The sequence below is a fragment of the Cebidichthys violaceus genome, unplaced genomic scaffold (genome assembly GCF_023349555.1).
Source record: "Cebidichthys violaceus isolate CVI_PGR_0920_01 unplaced genomic scaffold, fCebVio1.0.p SCAF_101, whole genome shotgun sequence".
NCBI classification, from domain to species: domain Eukaryota; kingdom Metazoa; phylum Chordata; class Actinopteri; order Perciformes; family Stichaeidae; genus Cebidichthys; species Cebidichthys violaceus.
In genome coordinates, this window is record NW_027176265.1 from 177,632 (window position 1) to 194,288 (window position 16,657).

General features: G+C 40.9%; 1 protein-coding gene across 1 annotated transcript in view; it reads left to right on the plus strand.

The window, feature by feature from the left end:
- opa1 (OPA1 mitochondrial dynamin like GTPase) overlaps positions 1–16,657 on the plus strand; it is a 45,053-nt gene that overhangs the window by 14,136 nt on the left and 14,260 nt on the right. The window contains exons 22-29 of the mRNA XM_068729217.1: positions 10,069–10,234; positions 10,594–10,746; positions 10,961–11,069; positions 11,488–11,567; positions 11,793–11,933; positions 12,127–12,243; positions 12,350–12,443; positions 13,060–13,170. Coding sequence (XP_068585318.1) covers positions 10,069–10,234; positions 10,594–10,746; positions 10,961–11,069; positions 11,488–11,567; positions 11,793–11,933; positions 12,127–12,243; positions 12,350–12,443; positions 13,060–13,170 — 971 coding nt within the window. The remainder of the gene's footprint in view (positions 1–10,068; positions 10,235–10,593; positions 10,747–10,960; positions 11,070–11,487; positions 11,568–11,792; positions 11,934–12,126; positions 12,244–12,349; positions 12,444–13,059; positions 13,171–16,657) is intronic.

Below are 16,657 nucleotides of genomic sequence, written 5' to 3' on the forward strand. Positions count from 1 at the left end.
ACTGTGATTGCGTTAAATCACAGTCAATAGAGATTGATGTGTATATATGTACCTGTATATACTGTATATGTTCAAGACAGTGCGAGATTTTCCAAACATTTGAAATGTAATCATTCACTTCTCTAATCGTATGCATGCTTCAAATGTCGGTTATCTGGCATATTTCCGCTATGCTCTTCACTGTCTCCCTAAGGTTGTTAACATTCAGTGCTCAATAGTCAGAAATGCAGTATTACAAGGAGTCTCATTCTCTGTCCTTGTGCCTCCACTGCTAGAAACATCCGGCGATCCTCCACTGAAAGCCACAGATTCTTCGACTGCAGCCGCACAAGACGGCAGTGACAAGCAGTACAAAAAGGTAAGTTAGTAAAACCTGCTGACACTTCTCAGCTGTCCTCTCTGCAGCTTGGCTACCTTTCACTACAGCAAGAACTGTAGTGGGTTGAATCAAACTCTGCTTAAAGAAACATACACATGACTTCAAGGCATAAAACCGTAGCATTTAAGGGCCCCGAGGCACCACGGAGACCTCATAGACCGAGCAGCGACTGAGCTGTCTCCTCTTGTGGTCCCACATAAGTTGTTCAAAGTTGATCTCAAACGAGGTCCTAATTATATTAACATATGCACTTACAAAGCACCTTGTATAAAAGTGACCCCTAAATTTGTAATATGGGGAAATGTAATATTTTTGAGTGTGTTTTGATTCAATCAGTTCATCTAAATGTTGAGTTTCACGCGCTGGCGCCAGCTTTTGAGGCCATGTGGCAATGTTATCGTAAGAATGATCTTATCTCGTTTTATGACCGTAACTGTATGATTTAAAATGTATACGGTTTTACCATTACCATAATAACCATGTATGTACATCATTCTGTGGAGTGTAAGCTCAGAGTTTATGCACACTGCCTTAAGTACTTGTCATGCTTCTTAACTGTTCCACAAATCTAACTGATGGAGACCATTCATTTTTCTAGCTTTATATTCTACAGTAGTCTCTGGCAGAACACTATCTACATTTGTTTTCATTGCTGTTGTCCTCTCTGTTCCTTGTTCATTTTGAGTTTTGTTAATTTTTTGCAAAGTAATCCATTTCAGTGTCCCTCTCTTCTATTTTTGTCTGTTTTTATTACTGTACAGAGTTGAAGTATAAACAATGATAACATGATGTGAAGGTTTGACAACAAATATTAAGAAGAGCAGAATTTAAAAAGATAATAATTATGTTGGCTTTCCTCTCCTATGTCCTGCTTTTATTCTACAATCATGGTCTCCAACATGAGCACATAAAACACAACTCTTATATGTTGATGTTTCACTTCAAATTATATTTAACAAATATTGTGTGTGCATTTCACAGAGCAGAAAGAAGCAGAAAACAACTCAAAGTTAAATAATGTCATGTTGGGGACCCCTGAACTAAATAATGTATGCTTTGTGCTTCGCCCCTGATAGAGCAATATCCCAGTGCTGGCTTCGCTTATTTTAATCATCATCATCATGTTAAGCATCATCAGACCGATGAGGTTCAAAACCGCCGCACATTATTGTGTTGCCGCACATTGTCGTCTTAACTTTGGTTTTTATTTTACTTTTACAGTAAAACCTGACTTTTCACTCCCTTTATTATATTTTATACTGCTAGGTTTAAGTATGAAAATCAGTTACAGCATTGTCTGGTGAAGATAAGAGTCATTAATCCACAGTGGTGGATGATGGCGAGGAAAGAGAACACAGTCATTGTTGTTGCCACTTGCTGAGAGGTGCTGGTTGTGGTATTAGTCACCTCCTCTGCCTTCAGTCTGGCAAAGTTTGGCATCTCCCTTTTTACGTTTGAGAGAGACTCACTTTGTTGGGTAGTTCTGATGATAGTGGCAAGATTAACAAAGTCAAAGACCTTGATTCTGTTAAACTTGAGCCTTGGCTGAATCATCCTTCTCGAGCCTGAACAGCACCAATGCCAGTGATTGAGACGCGGGTCTGTTGTAGCCCTGTGTTTGGATGCAGCATTTGCTTGTGTGGCTGAGCCCAGTGGCTGGTCGATGTCTTTGTTGCTGCTCCTACCTGTCTCTGATTATGACGTACCCCAGCAGGGTCTGCTTGGCGAGCTCATTCTTATTCAGCAGCAGATCCAGCGGCACGAGGAGGAGGTCCGGCGGGCCGCAGCAGCCAATAGTGCGCGTCCCCCACCGCCAGAGCCTGCTCCCAGTCCGCCTCCACCTCCGCCTCCGCCTCCGAACCCCAGTCCCCCTCAACAGAAACGCAAGGTGAAGGTCCCACCCCACTTAGATCCGCCCTATCCCATCAAAGTCTCCTCGCAGCTGCAGAGAAGAAACAGTCATAGACGTATAGTGTATTTATATTCTAGGACAAATGCATTTCTACCAGCTGTCTTGTCAAATAATACAGAAATTTATCACCAGGCTGAAAATCAGTGTTTCATCTGATCACAACCTGCATCACTGAGCAGTGTGGTTGGATTTGCTCAGTGCAAAACATGATTTTCACCTGATGTTAAGTGGCTCATTAACTAACTTAATTTGTGAGAATAGAGCTGGTAATTTTAATATTTAAATAAAACTCGTTCATTAAAAAAATTGAAGATTACAATTTTAGAAGTAGTGCTTTCTGTTACTCCCTAATACACAGGTCATGGTGGACCCAAGAACATGAACAGCTGCAAAATAATTAAATGACACAATAATACATTCGAGTGCAGTGGCCATGCAATAAATGCAATGTTACAAAACATGCAATGTAAAACAACATCTTACGATAGAATGCAACAAAACCATAAATTAAACGACTCCCCTCTGACTGAATGTATTTATTGCATTGCTCTTGCATTGGATGGCATTATATTTGATAGATGTTTGTGTCTAGCGCTCTACATTAATCCATAATTCTAAGCTAATTTTATAATATGTGAACAGCATTAATATGTGAACAGCATTAAAATTAGCCTGTCGATACTTTAGTATGTCCCCGAGGATATCCAACAGTAGCCTCCATGTGTCACCCCATAGTCTGTCAGGCTCAGCTGCGGTTGTGGAGAAGGCATGCATGGACCTTCATAGCCCGGCTCCAGCAGCACAGTGACGTAGCTCAGTCTCACTCCCCATGTAAATGGATGGATAATCATCAGCAGCTCTCCATTAATGTACGGAAACACTGCATGGAGTGGAGTGGCAACCAGCTGCATGGTGTGAGCTGCACTTTTTCAAGTTACCGTGAATGGACCCAGCTATGTAATAATTGGGGAGTTGACTTTGTTGTCAATGACAAAGTAGAAGCCTTAAATAGGTGTTGTAGTTATGGAAAGTCAAAACATTTTAATACACTGAACATTAGTTACAGAACACTGCTTGTTTTATAGTGTAGTTTTTGATAAAGTAGTTTGGTGTGTCTTAAATTACCTTCTCTTCTGCTGCCGATCCCATTTGTTCATGTTTGCTATGTCTCCTGCTGTCTGTCCTGTCTCTCATCCTGACAAACCAAGTGTACAAAATATTTAATCAAATGAGGTTTGCCCAATCATGAAAAATCAAGCTGTTATCACTAAACAATTTTGCATTAAATTAAGCTGTGTTTTTCAGGGCTCACTCTGTGATTTGTGCCTGTTAATGTTGATCGAAGCTGAGTAATACCAGAATGCGTGGTGTCTGCCTGACATTTGATTTTTGTTCCTCTCTTTATGCATTAACTTATCTCTCAACTCTGGTTCTCTCTGTAATACAGTGTGCACGTAATGAACCTTCGTGGTGCTGGTGGGATTTCGTGCTTGTGAAGTTGCACAGTGAGAGTAACGGGAAGCCCATATTTTCAAAACAGAAAGGCAGCATTGACTAAATTTGTTGCTGTTCTTTTTCTATTTCATCCTCTAGTCATCAGACAAAGAGAGGCTGGACCAGCTTCAAGAAGAACTGCTCCGTACGCAGGTACAGTAGATTGTGTTTCTTTTGATAAAAGCCATTTCTAAACGGAACAGAGGATTGTTAGTATTTTCTAATATTTTTGAATACTGAATGCCTTATAAACTGCCCAAAAAGTCAAATTGGGTAAGATGTTTGTTATACCTACATGAAGAATTAGTTGTACTACACTCAAAAACATGGTAAATCACACAATTTTACCACTGGATCAAATACTGCCATCAAGTTTTGGGCAAAAACATTATTATATTAGATGTTAAGTCTTAATGATGCTAGTTGTTTGATTGATTGGATTCTACTGTTTATCCCACAGCTAAAATATCAGCGCATGCTGGAAAGACTGGAGAAGGAGAATAAAGAGTTAAGGAAAGTGGTGCTGCAAAAAGATGATAAAGGGATTCACCAAAGGAAAGTCAAGGTGGGTTAAACACTGAAGCACATGCGCTCAATAAACACTATGATACACACTAACACGTGTTTTTTTTTTTTTAAGTTTTTGCCCTACTTGGGGTTACTTTATGATCGTTCTACAGATACTGGAATATTTTTATTTTTTTTTAAATGTAACTCCTTTGTTTACAGTGACTGTAACACTGCTGTTTGTTGCCTTTGATATTAGTTTAGTTATTCCTTTAGTTATCCATTGCTTTCATTGTCACTCTGGACTATTTACAATGTTAATATACATTGTCATTAATATTCATTGCTGTTGTCTCCTCTAATGTAGAAATCCCTTATTGACTTGTATTCTGAAGTCCTGGACATCTTGTCAGACTATGATGCCAACTACAACACCCAGGACCACCTACCCAGGGTAAGGATCAGTCAGATGTAGTCCTGCTGTTCTTGGGAAATTCATTTTTTGTTTCAGGTACAAACAAGGCAAGAAACATGCTAATATCCCAAATCTTGTTTTGTCATTAATTTTTGTGGTGGAATTGGTATCTTGATTTAAATAAATCCCCTTAACTAAATTATTAAACTTGTATGTCATATTGCTTGGATTCTGATCACTTAATGCCCTCTGTTTCTCATTCTACTTTGTCCTTATGCCATTGTCCTTTTTCGGTCCTCTGTCTGTATTTTGTCCAACCCCTCACCCTCCTCCTCCTCTGTTTCAGGTGGTTGTGGTTGGCGATCAGAGTGCTGGGAAGACGAGTGTGCTGGAGATGATAGCCCAGGCCAGGATCTTCCCCAGGGGCTCAGGAGAGATGATGACCCGCTCTCCTGTCAAGGTATGTGGGACCACACTGGCTGAGGTTTGCGTAATCTTTCCATTTTAAAAGGACCACACATATTCTCAGAATTTGTTGTCATGAAATGACAGCATTGACAGCCACTGTTAGCCAGAATGGACAAGAAATTTGTGAGAGGTAAATGTGTGGGAACCCAGGGCCTTCGTTTGGGCCCTTGACAATACTCATCTTGTCTCTGCAGGTAACACTAAGCGAAGGCCCCCACCACGTGGCGATGTTTAAGGACAGTGGCCGAGAGTTTGACCTTACCAAAGAGGAGGACGTAAGTCTCGCATTCCATCCATCTAAGATGAATTTTAGCACTTTTTATTAACTGTTAACATCATTTCATCTGGCTTTTCATCCTTTGTCCTGCAGCTCGCTGCTCTGAGGCATGAGATTGAGCTGAGGATGAGGAAGAGTGTGAAGGAGGGACAGACCGTCAGCTGTGAGGTTGGACATAGTGCTTCCATTTAGATTTGTTAACAAAGCAGCTACTTGCTGATTTACGTCTGTAATGTTTCATAGAATAAATATATATATTTATTTTTTTTGCTTGTCAGACAATATCCTTGAGTGTCAAAGGCCCCGGCATCCAGAGGATGGTACTTGTTGACTTACCAGGAGTCATCAGTGTGAGTATACATTCTTAAATTCAAAAGGCTGGGAATGTTAACAAATGTATTTGACTGAATACTATCTGTCATGTATACACATGTACTGTTTGAGCTTTGTACTATCAAAGCCAATAGACCAAACTTGTCTTCATAAATACAGTAATACAAATGGTCCTAAAAAGTAATTTTTATAAATGTGTGTCTCTCTCAGACTGTGACAGCAGGCATGGCATCAGATACGAAGGAAACCATCTTCAGCATCAGCAAGGCTTACATGCAGAACCCCAATGCAATCATTCTCTGTATTCAGGGTGAGGCGTGTTTTTACTTTTGGCAGTTGAAACAGTCGTATTTACAAGCAGCATTTGTCTTTGTGAGTAGGGAGATGGTCTGTCAGGGGACTTAAAGACTCCTCCATTTGAGCAAAACACCAACCTCAATCTTTTATGATTCACTCTCCTTGTTATGATATCTACATCACTGTCATATATCCGGTGCCCTCCTTATCTCTCTTCAGATGGCAGTGTGGATGCAGAGAGGAGCATTGTAACAGACTTGGTTAGCCAGATGGACCCCCACGGGAAGAGGACCATCTTTGTCCTGACCAAGGTGGACTTGGCTGAGAAAAACCTGGCCAGCCCAAACAGAGTAAGATGGCTTAACTGTCCCAAAAATCCAATACAACAAAATGTTACTTCATATCTCTGTCTCTGGGCTTCACGGCTCTGCAGACTAAGTCTAGCATGAGACTGCGGCTCATTGACTGCAGTTCACTTTTGCAGCTGGATGCTGGATATAGTAACCGCAGTGTATATGTCAAAGCAACTGACTAATATGCAATTTTAGAATTTACCTTTGATAAGTGTATTACATTGATGTTTCTGACAGCAAGTAACAGCAACTTTTCATGGGTAGATTTATTGATTTGGGTGCCCCAGGCAAACGCGTTGTTGCTTTACTTTTCCCTCTTTCTTTCACCGGGAATGTTGGTATTGACAGTATTAGAGGAAGAAGGCTTCTCCAAACTTCCTTTCTGAGGTAAAACTGCTGATAGTAGAACTATACAGTAAAACTCCTGCAAATGTTTCAAATTTTTACTTCAAGTGAAGACTGAACTAGTGAGTGTGTGAGTGAAGCTATATGCACCTGCTCCACAAGAGGGAGCTCAGCTCCTTTATCTAACTCAGTGGTCCTTCAATAAGCTAATGTTGTTGCTTGTACTATAGAGTGGACTGTTGCCAGAATATCAGAAAAGCTTTTTGTTTTCTTTTGTCTTTCAGATCCAGCAAATAGTTGAAGGAAAACTGTTTCCCATGAAGGCCCTGGGCTACTTTGCAGTGGTGACAGGAAAAGGTAACGTCTACTAGTAATCCATCGTGCTGTATTTAACGTCATATTATTTCATGAGGACTTTCAGGTCATGATCGAGCTAGTTGGAGGTTCATAGTGGTTTTTCCAACGTGTTGTTATCTGCAGACATTCTTTTGTAGGGAAGTTTTTACCCTTTGTAACCTGAATTATGTCACACTCGTACTGTGATTAAATACGTATTGTTGTTGTTATTGTTATTATTATTATTAGGTGTTAAATCTAACATTAACTGAATTTACCTACATCTTATTCTGCTGTCTTCTTGTGTGCAGGGAGCAGTGGTGAAAGCATAGACTCCATTAAAGACTATGAGGAAGAGTTCTTCCAGAACTCTAGATTACTAAGGCAAGTTGCACGTGGTTCACCAAACATTAATGCTTCATCAAATTAATTAATTTGAAGCTGACGATGAATTTATGTCTGCAACTAGGGACGGCATGCTGAAGGCCCACCAAGTGACAACAAAGAACTTGAGTCTGGCCGTCTCCGACTGCTTCTGGAAGATGGTTCGGGAGTCTGTTGAGCAACAAGCAGATGTCTTCAAAGGTGTGACTGCATATGTGGGACTAACTCTTATCATGATTTTAATAGTGTGAATGAACATGGTTGGATTTGATTCATTAACTGTACAGGGAACAGGTGCTACTACTACTCCTCTACTCTCTCCCCTCCCTGTATTGGTGCTACTCAGCCCCCCCCCCCCCCCCCCCCCCCCCCGCCACACTTTTCCACTCTCTGTCCTGCTTTCCAGCTGCAACTAGTCCAGACAATTTCAAGCCCATTGCTAAGAGCACAGGAGATTTATGGCCATGAGACGGCAGTTCCCATAGGTCCATTGTGTGGCATATCGATCCGTATCCCATCAAATCACACAGCCGGCCTCTATCCTCCATGCTTGGCGCCGCTGTGGCCCCACAAACCGGCAATTAGCCTAATCTCCACTGTGGAAAGGGAGCTGTGGAAAGGGACGGCAGGCTTGGTGTGTGTGTGCATATATGAGACTTAAAACTATGATTATTGATAAAGAGTGTGTGATTGGCTCCATCCCCTCTACTCCTAAGGGACCAGTTAAGAGAACGGGTGTGCAAAGTCCTCACCAACATTTATTCAAGGAGAGGCACCATTTGCAGTGAGAAAAGCATATCAAGTTCAAACAAAGCAGGCACTGTCCCTGTAACATGCCGGAGATAAGTTTCATCCAGGCATGAGAATGAGCACGTGCCAAATGACACATTTCTAGGTTGATTTATTTAGACATTTTTTAAGGGGCCGGGTTTAGTTTAAGGCCATATGATGAAATCATTAGTATTCACTTGTATAAAATGTAAAGTTGTTTATTTTTCATTCATTTTTCACTGTTCCTACTGACCACAGCATCTCGCTTCAACCTGGAGACAGAGTGGAAGAACAACTACCCTCGCCTGAGAGAGCTGGACAGGGTGAGAAACACAAACAGCAAGTGCACATGAAAGACACATTTACATTGCTCTTTTAATAGATGCTCGCCAAACAACAACAAAAAGTATGAAGGGAAATGATTGGAAGCTCATTGGTGGCCCTTGTTTTGTCAAGATAAACACAAGAGTTTATAAAACAGTTGCACACCATTAAAGTTTTCCAAAGACATTAAGTTACAATACAGATGTTATTATGTCTTTTTGCAGAATGAACTCTTCGAAAAGGCCAAAAATGAAATCTTGGATGAAGTCATTAGTTTGAGTCAAGTGACCCCACAACACTGGTAAGTTAATGACGAGCTAATTTCTAAACAATGTTGTCAGTGTTAATTGTTAATACAGATAAAACTGATTTTCTATTTTTATATCACATATATACATTTGTCAGCACAAATATTTTAAACTGTAGTTTAAAACCATTTGAAGCTTTTATGGTTTTTTATGTTTTGTTTGTTTTTATTTTTGGAGGAAGATGTGTCCTGTTCTCCAAATACACAGTGCCTCTGCCTGTAATTTCTTCAAATGTCAGTTTTGGCATTGCAAATATAGATCATAATTTTGTATCCTCTCTGTGTAGGATATTCGTCTTATTGAGAAGCCACCTTATGAGGACCGAACTGTGTTGTCTTTGCCTGAAAGCAATTATATAATGTGTTTGCACTGCTCCAACACTCAACCAGGCATCTGTTGAAAGCTATTTTTAGAGCAAATTGCAGGTCTATGTCTTGCTGTATTTATCTGTGAGTGAATGTAAAGTTCCTCAATGAGGACAACCTTGCTTAGTGAGATGTATGCACGGTGTTGTGGCCATCCCTAGTGTGCGTGCCATCAGTTCTCCCAGATCAATATTTTGATGAATGGCCCATGGACCAGAACAGGGGTGGCCCTGTTAGCCAGCCAGCAGTATCGGAGATAGCGCTTATTGACAGTGAGGAGTGCTTCCCCGAACAAAAGGGGAGCCTAATGAAATATGAGTGTGTTTATGATAAATGAGGAAGGCATAACACCGGTCTGGTCTTCGGGGGGGACTTGGTTAAGGTTTTGTTCCATTGTCACACTGCCCTGGAGAGATGGAGCGAGAGTGTGGAGACTGTTAGCTGCTAACAGGGTCAGACTGGAGCTGTATTGGAATCTGCGACCAAGTGCAACTGCAGCACTGACTACAAAAGTGAAAGAAGCTCAGACAAGAACGATTACTCTTCACTCATTGTTTTCTTACCCCACCGGGTCACTTAACTGGACTGAGCTGGACACAACTTTGTTACAAACACTCTGGCTTGTTCGATCCATCTTAAATATACATCTAAAAATATTAATCAGAATGTAAAAAATAAAAAGTTACATGCATCTGCGATGTGGTCGAAGGACCGTCGGCATGTTACGGCCAGAGGTGCCAATCAAAAGATATCTTCTTCCCTCTCGTCAACTAGGCATGACTTATCTTTTACTCTTCCAGGGAGGCCATCTTGCAGAAGAAGCTGTGGGAACGTGTTTCCACCCATGTGATTGAAAACATTTACCTGCCTGCTGCCCAAACAATGGACTCTGGTACCTTTAACACCACCGTAGACATCAAACTCAAGCAGTGGACTGACAAGCAGCTTCCACACAAAGCACTGGAGGTAACGCTCAACGTTTACGTCTTCATACAACTGGTCATTATTTAATACAGACTGTTTAAAGGGAGATGTTGACATTTTATACATTTAATTGGTTTATGAGTTTGTTCCTGTTGTGGCATTTCTTTCAGAATTACATTATGATGTTACCAAAACTTATTTATTACAGAATGATTTAGGATTTTACTGATATTTAAATTCTATACTTTAGCATTAATGTATAATATACTCCTATTTTACTACTTATATTTAGTTCAACTACTGTGCCCCAGACGGTAGAAATGTAACAAATATTCAACCAAGAAATGGCCTCGTGGTAATACGAGCCTCCTCTTTCCCCACTATACTTGGCCACCCATTAGGTTGCCTGGGAGACACTGCAGGAAGAGTTTGCCCGCTTCATGGCTGAGTACAAAGGCAAAGACCAGGACGACATTTTTGACAAGTTGAAGGAGGCTGTGAAGGACGAAAGCATCAAGAGGCACAAGTGGAATGAGAGGGCCATGGACAGCCTGGTAAACACACAGTAAATCCACTCACCCTGTGTGCAAGCGAACAGAGATACATGTTCATGGTCATGTGCACCGAATATAAAGAAATTGGTCTTGCTAACATTGGTGCAAATACCTCTTGATGCTAACTGGATGTGGCACATCTGATAGAAGACTTGATATGTATTGCAATTACTTTGCAGCTCAACTTCCTTATTTCCCTGTGTGTGTATGTCAGAGGGTGATCCAGCACAATGCCCTAGAAGACCGCTCCATCACGGACAAGCCCCAGTGGGATGCAGCCATCCAGTTCATGGAGGAAACCCTGCAGTCACGCCTCAAAGACAGTGCGTTAGCCATAATGCCCTCATGCAGTGTCACTTAGCCAGTACTAGACTCACTTCCCTCTTAATGTGATCATTTTACTGATTTTTCGAAATGTGTCAAAGTCCTATGTAGATCAGACTAAGTACGACACAGACACAGTTGCACAGTTACAGTTGTAACAAAAGATTTCACATCATGTTCAGTGCCTTCACCATCTGGCCTTTTATTTCCTCCCCATTTGGATAGTGTTCAAACATACTCATGTCAGATCTATTTAACAGAATTTTACAAAAGATATTCTTACATTTTCATTGCCACATTGTGATATAAATTGCTAAATGAGTCGCAGACACATTAGGAAGAGGACAACTTGTGAATCGTCCATGTTTCTGTGGTGTCATGAATGCTCATGACTTTTGCTCTTCTCTCTCCCTGTAGCTGAGTCAGTAATCAGAGATATGGTGGGTCCAGGCTGGAGGCAGAGGTGGATGAACTGGATGAATCGCACACCAGATCAGGTCAGAGTTTAAGGGGTCTCTCCAAAAATCCTGAGGATAACTGTGCTAATTTTTTAGAGGCACCGCAAAAGGTTTTAAAGTGGAAGGATTATTCGTTAGACTGTTATAATAATACTAGTTGCTCCATTAGTGCCGATCCCCATGTACCGTACTGTGCAATAAATTAAATAGCCATCTACTGTACATCTCAACACAGTGCTCTCTTCCTTCTCTTTGACCTTGTAGCACATTCGTAACGAAACAAAAAATGAGCTGGAGCGCTTGCTGAAGCTACACGATGAGCACACAGCCTACTTGGCCAATGATGAGGTCACCACAGTCAGGAAGAATCTGGAGGGACGAGGGGTTGAAGTTGACCCTGTGCTGGTGAGATAAAAATGACTTACATACTTGAATACTTACTATTACATTACTTTTTTTGGGGGGGGGTGTTGGATCCTCTTGATCGTGGCTAACATAAAACACAAGCTTGCTATATTTTGAGCTGAAGCATCCATACAGTGCTTCATTATGCTGCCATCCATTAACTACTGAATTACTGATCTCCTTACATGGTCAGATCAAGGACACGTGGCATCAGCTGTATCGCAGACACTTCTTGCAGAAGGCGCTGTCTCACTGTAGCCTCTGCAAGAGAGGCTTCTACTACTACCAGAGGCACTTTGTTGACTCTGAGGTAAGGGAAGAGGATAAGCAATCCTGAGTTGTCTTTCTTTTAGAATTTATTTTCTTCTATATTTAGAGTGTGACAAGCTAAGCTGTGTGCCTGCATGCATTTCTAGTTGGAGTGCAATGATGTGGTTCTGTTCTGGAGGATCCAGAGGATGCTGGTCATCACAGCAAACACACTCCGACAGCAGCTCACCAACACTGAGGGTAAGGATGGGGGATATGAAATATGGTATCCATCATTTATATAAAAAAAGACAAATATAGATTATTTTGTAAATCCCATTTTTATTATATATCAAACTCTCTGCCTTGCATTGCCTCTCACGTTTGGATTAATTGTGTATTTGGGTTTGGCTGTTTTGTACCGGTACTTATCTTGTGAGCTGTTCTGTAATGTTGACAAGTTATCGCTACAATGTTTATGTTGTACAACACATGCAACAGTAGCATTTTTGGTCATTTAGGAGGGAGATTCAACACTGAGTTCAAAGGACACAGCATTTTTTCTCTGTGTTATATTGTTCAAAGTGGTCCAAATATGGTCAACTGGGGCAGCTGAGCTTTGTGATATAATTTACCCAAGATCCATAACCATTCACCAATAACCATTCAATAGGGAAATTGATTTTACTATTAGTACATTCATATATCGGTCGCCTTAAGTGAAAATAGACCTCTCACAGCCACTGTAATGATAGTAAATTATGTTGATCATATATTTCAACAATAGAGAGAAAAATCTAAAGCATAGTTGTTTGATTGAATATTGATTTTTATGCTGCGTGTGTGTTTGTGTTTGTTCCTCCGTTTGTCTTCTCAGTGCGTCGACTGGAGAAAAATGTAAAGGAGGTGCTGGATGACTTTGGGGAAGACATGGAGAAGAAGACCCACCTCATCACTGGCCGCCGAGTTCAGCTGGCCGAGGATCTCAGTAAGACGCACAAAGACTTAAAATATGTTTATTAGTTAGATAAAAAAACACAAACAAACAGGCCATGAGTTAGGAGGCAGTTTGTCACTGTCAGCTTGTCCCATTGGTTGTTGTAGGGATTGTGAGACCCCAATGCAACTCATACACTTGCTTCATACCTAAGCTTGTGGTATGTTAAGTAAATGGTTCCTTCATAGGAAGTCTTGAAAATGTCAGTAGGTGGCAGTAGTGCTAAAGGAAATGGTATTGACTTGTCTGATACGGCAGTATTCATTCAGTTATCAAACTGATACAGTGCAGGAGAGTTAGAATATGTCAACTGGCAATTTAAGCTTCTTTTTAAGGCAGATTGGCTTTTCTATCAGACATATACGAAATTCTTCATAGAATAGGCAGTAATGCTGCCACATTGTAAAATGGTTGTGTGCACTGGTATACACTAGTCTTGGGAGGTGTTGGATTGGCTTATTTTTCTTATGGTCTAAACCCACCATGTTCACCGTCATATGTGTGTACTGCGCATGTATGGCTGGTCCCATGAGACTAAACACTACACATATATTTGACATACCTGTTCATGATGAAATCCGTCATACACATAAATATGTTTTATATGCTTTACATTTGGAGGTGTGTGTGTGTGTGTGTGTGTGTGTGTGTGTGTGTGTGTGTGTGTGTGTGTGTGTGTCTGATGAGTAGCAGCAGTGTGCTGGCTGTCTACCTGTCAGTTCCAGCCACCAGCCCAGCTCTCTGTTAACACAACCGTATTAATTAAACACAACAGACTTTGCAGAGTGCCCACATGCCTAAAAGACAAGCCCAGACTTGCTCTCTGTCTCTGTGTGTCCATCAGAATACGGTGACTATTACTTCCTCAACGACAAATGCATATATTATAAACATACCCACTGGGATTTTGCCATCTCTCTGAACTTGATAAAAGGTTTTCAGTCACTTGAATTGGGGAAACCGCCATCTAAAATGCTCTAGAAGCCTTAGGTGTTCCTGCAGACTTGTTCTAAAATCAGATATCCGCCACTCGATCCCCACTTTCAAAAAGAGCCTGCTGGCCACATTTTATTGGTCACATCCAACGTCATGTTTGATGTATATGTTAATGGTAAGATTTTAGGAACTAAATAGAATAGTGGAATCATTTTCTCAGGAGCATATTGTAGCACAGTTGTTTAAAGAAAGTGAATCATCATTTGGAAAATCATCGTGTTTTCAAAGGTCATTAAACAGACCCATGCCTGGCGTGCTCATTTGTTGTGTGTTCGGGTGGGATGAGGCTTCTATGAGTCACGACCAGTATGGCTCTGGTCTCAGTTTGAGCCCGGCCTTAATGGCAACCAGAGACGGATGGAGAAAATGTCTTCTTCTTTTTTTGGCACCACCAACGACCCCTCTAGTTGTTGACAGTTAGTCACGTCTTGGACTGCTCCACCAGAGACGTGACCGGACCTGTAGATGTTGTCTGGTGTTTCCATGGATATGTAAATGTATTTACCTACAGGGGGTTGATTGAGCCGCACTGCTGGTTAGCAGCCCCTGACAGTAGTTGTTAGCAGTGCATTGCTTGAGAATTCCTTGTCTAATGTGTTCCTGCCTGTACAGGGTTCAATCCATAAACCCGCTGTAGAGAGGCTGTTAAAGCAGAAGACCAATCTTCTCCTGACGAGGGTCCGTGGGGAAATATGCATAACCAAATTTACTTTGGTTAAAAAGCATTTAGGTATGTACAGAATGTGGCGTTTGCACAATGATGCAGTGCACATGTAATATTTCTGCATTGTTGGTAATTTTTGAAAGATGTTTCTTGGGGGTGGGCCCTACATATCTGCAAATTTTTACCTGTCTGCTCTCTGAAGGCTCCTATTTACAGCTAGTACAATGGGGGTTGTGTCGTCTCCTGCTTTGGTCTTATTCAGCAAAACTCTGCTCGCTAAGCAAAGTCTGTATTCACAAAGCAGAATGCAAGGCTTGCTGCCATATCTGAACTCTCTGTATGACACACACACACACACACACACACACACACACACACACACTCCTAATCATAGTTCCTGTCACCACAAAGGCACACACACACACACACACACACACACACACACACACACACACACACACACACACTCCTAATCATAGTTCCTGTCACCACAAAGGCACACACACACACACACACACACACACACACACACACACACACACACAGGCAAGCATAATTTACACACGCCTACCTCAAAGTACAAGTTGCACACACACCACCATTCTCTCATTTACACCAACAAAGGCTAAAACCCATAAAACGTTTGCATGATCTAAATTGTAGGGGGGGAAAAAAAACATTAAAATGTCTTGGATACACTAATTAGAAGTAATTAAAAATATGATTCATGAATGTGTCATTTTTTATAAATCCTTTTGACTACAAGAAAACATCAGTCAGTCTCATCGACATCTACAAGATGTTTTTCAGGATTTAAGACCATTTTGTTTGTCTCCAATGTAATTTGTATTGTTTGAAATAATTTTACATAAATGAGTTTGATGATCTTGAAACAAGACGGAACAAAACCGATCTGTGCTGTCATATTGAACACTAGAAAACTCAACGTTCAAGTCTCTCTATTGGAATTGGCTGCAGTGATCTTGTCTCATTTGTTTTTTTATGATTTCTGTTACATAAACCTGACTTTACTTGACTTCAGTCAAGACTGAATTGCTTTTCATTGGTTGTTCTCAAACTCTGACAGTTACGTGATTTTTGTCTGAAATCAAATTTCACATTAAATTTCAAGGACTTTTAAAGGTTTTTTAAATTAGAGTTTTTGCAACTTGCAGATACCCTGACCATCTGACGTTATTATTAGTCATATTTCTGGCTATCTTGTGATAGCGTTTAGTTGGCGGTGCTTTGCCCTCTGGCCCTGAAAAATCTCATCCTGCTGTCTTTATTTCCTGCTGCCAGATATTCTTGGCTTCTAAATGAATGTTTGAGGCCACAGCAACACCATTTAAACATTAACCATGTAAGAGTTCTCTACATTTATTTAAACAGGCGCACACGGTCTCTATTGTTTCTCGTCTTCAGAAGGACTTCCTGACTACTGATAGGGGACTCGTGTTGTAAAGGCCCGCAAATGAATGACGCAAGACTTTTAGTGGTTGGTTTATCTGTGTGTGTTTGGTTTGGTTGACTCAATTGTCGCCTTGAGAAAACAGACACACACACACACACACCCCTTCACTGACTTTTTCCCTCTGTGACTACCATTGAAAACACACACATATACAAATCATATAGGAACAGTATACATACTGTATTGTGCATTTAAGTAGACAAACATGCACACACACACACACACACACACACACACACACACACACACACACACACACGCACACAGACGGACGTTGTTTCACAGAGAATACCTATACAGTACATGTAGGCACAGTCAAACATAGAGAGACAAATAGAAAAGAG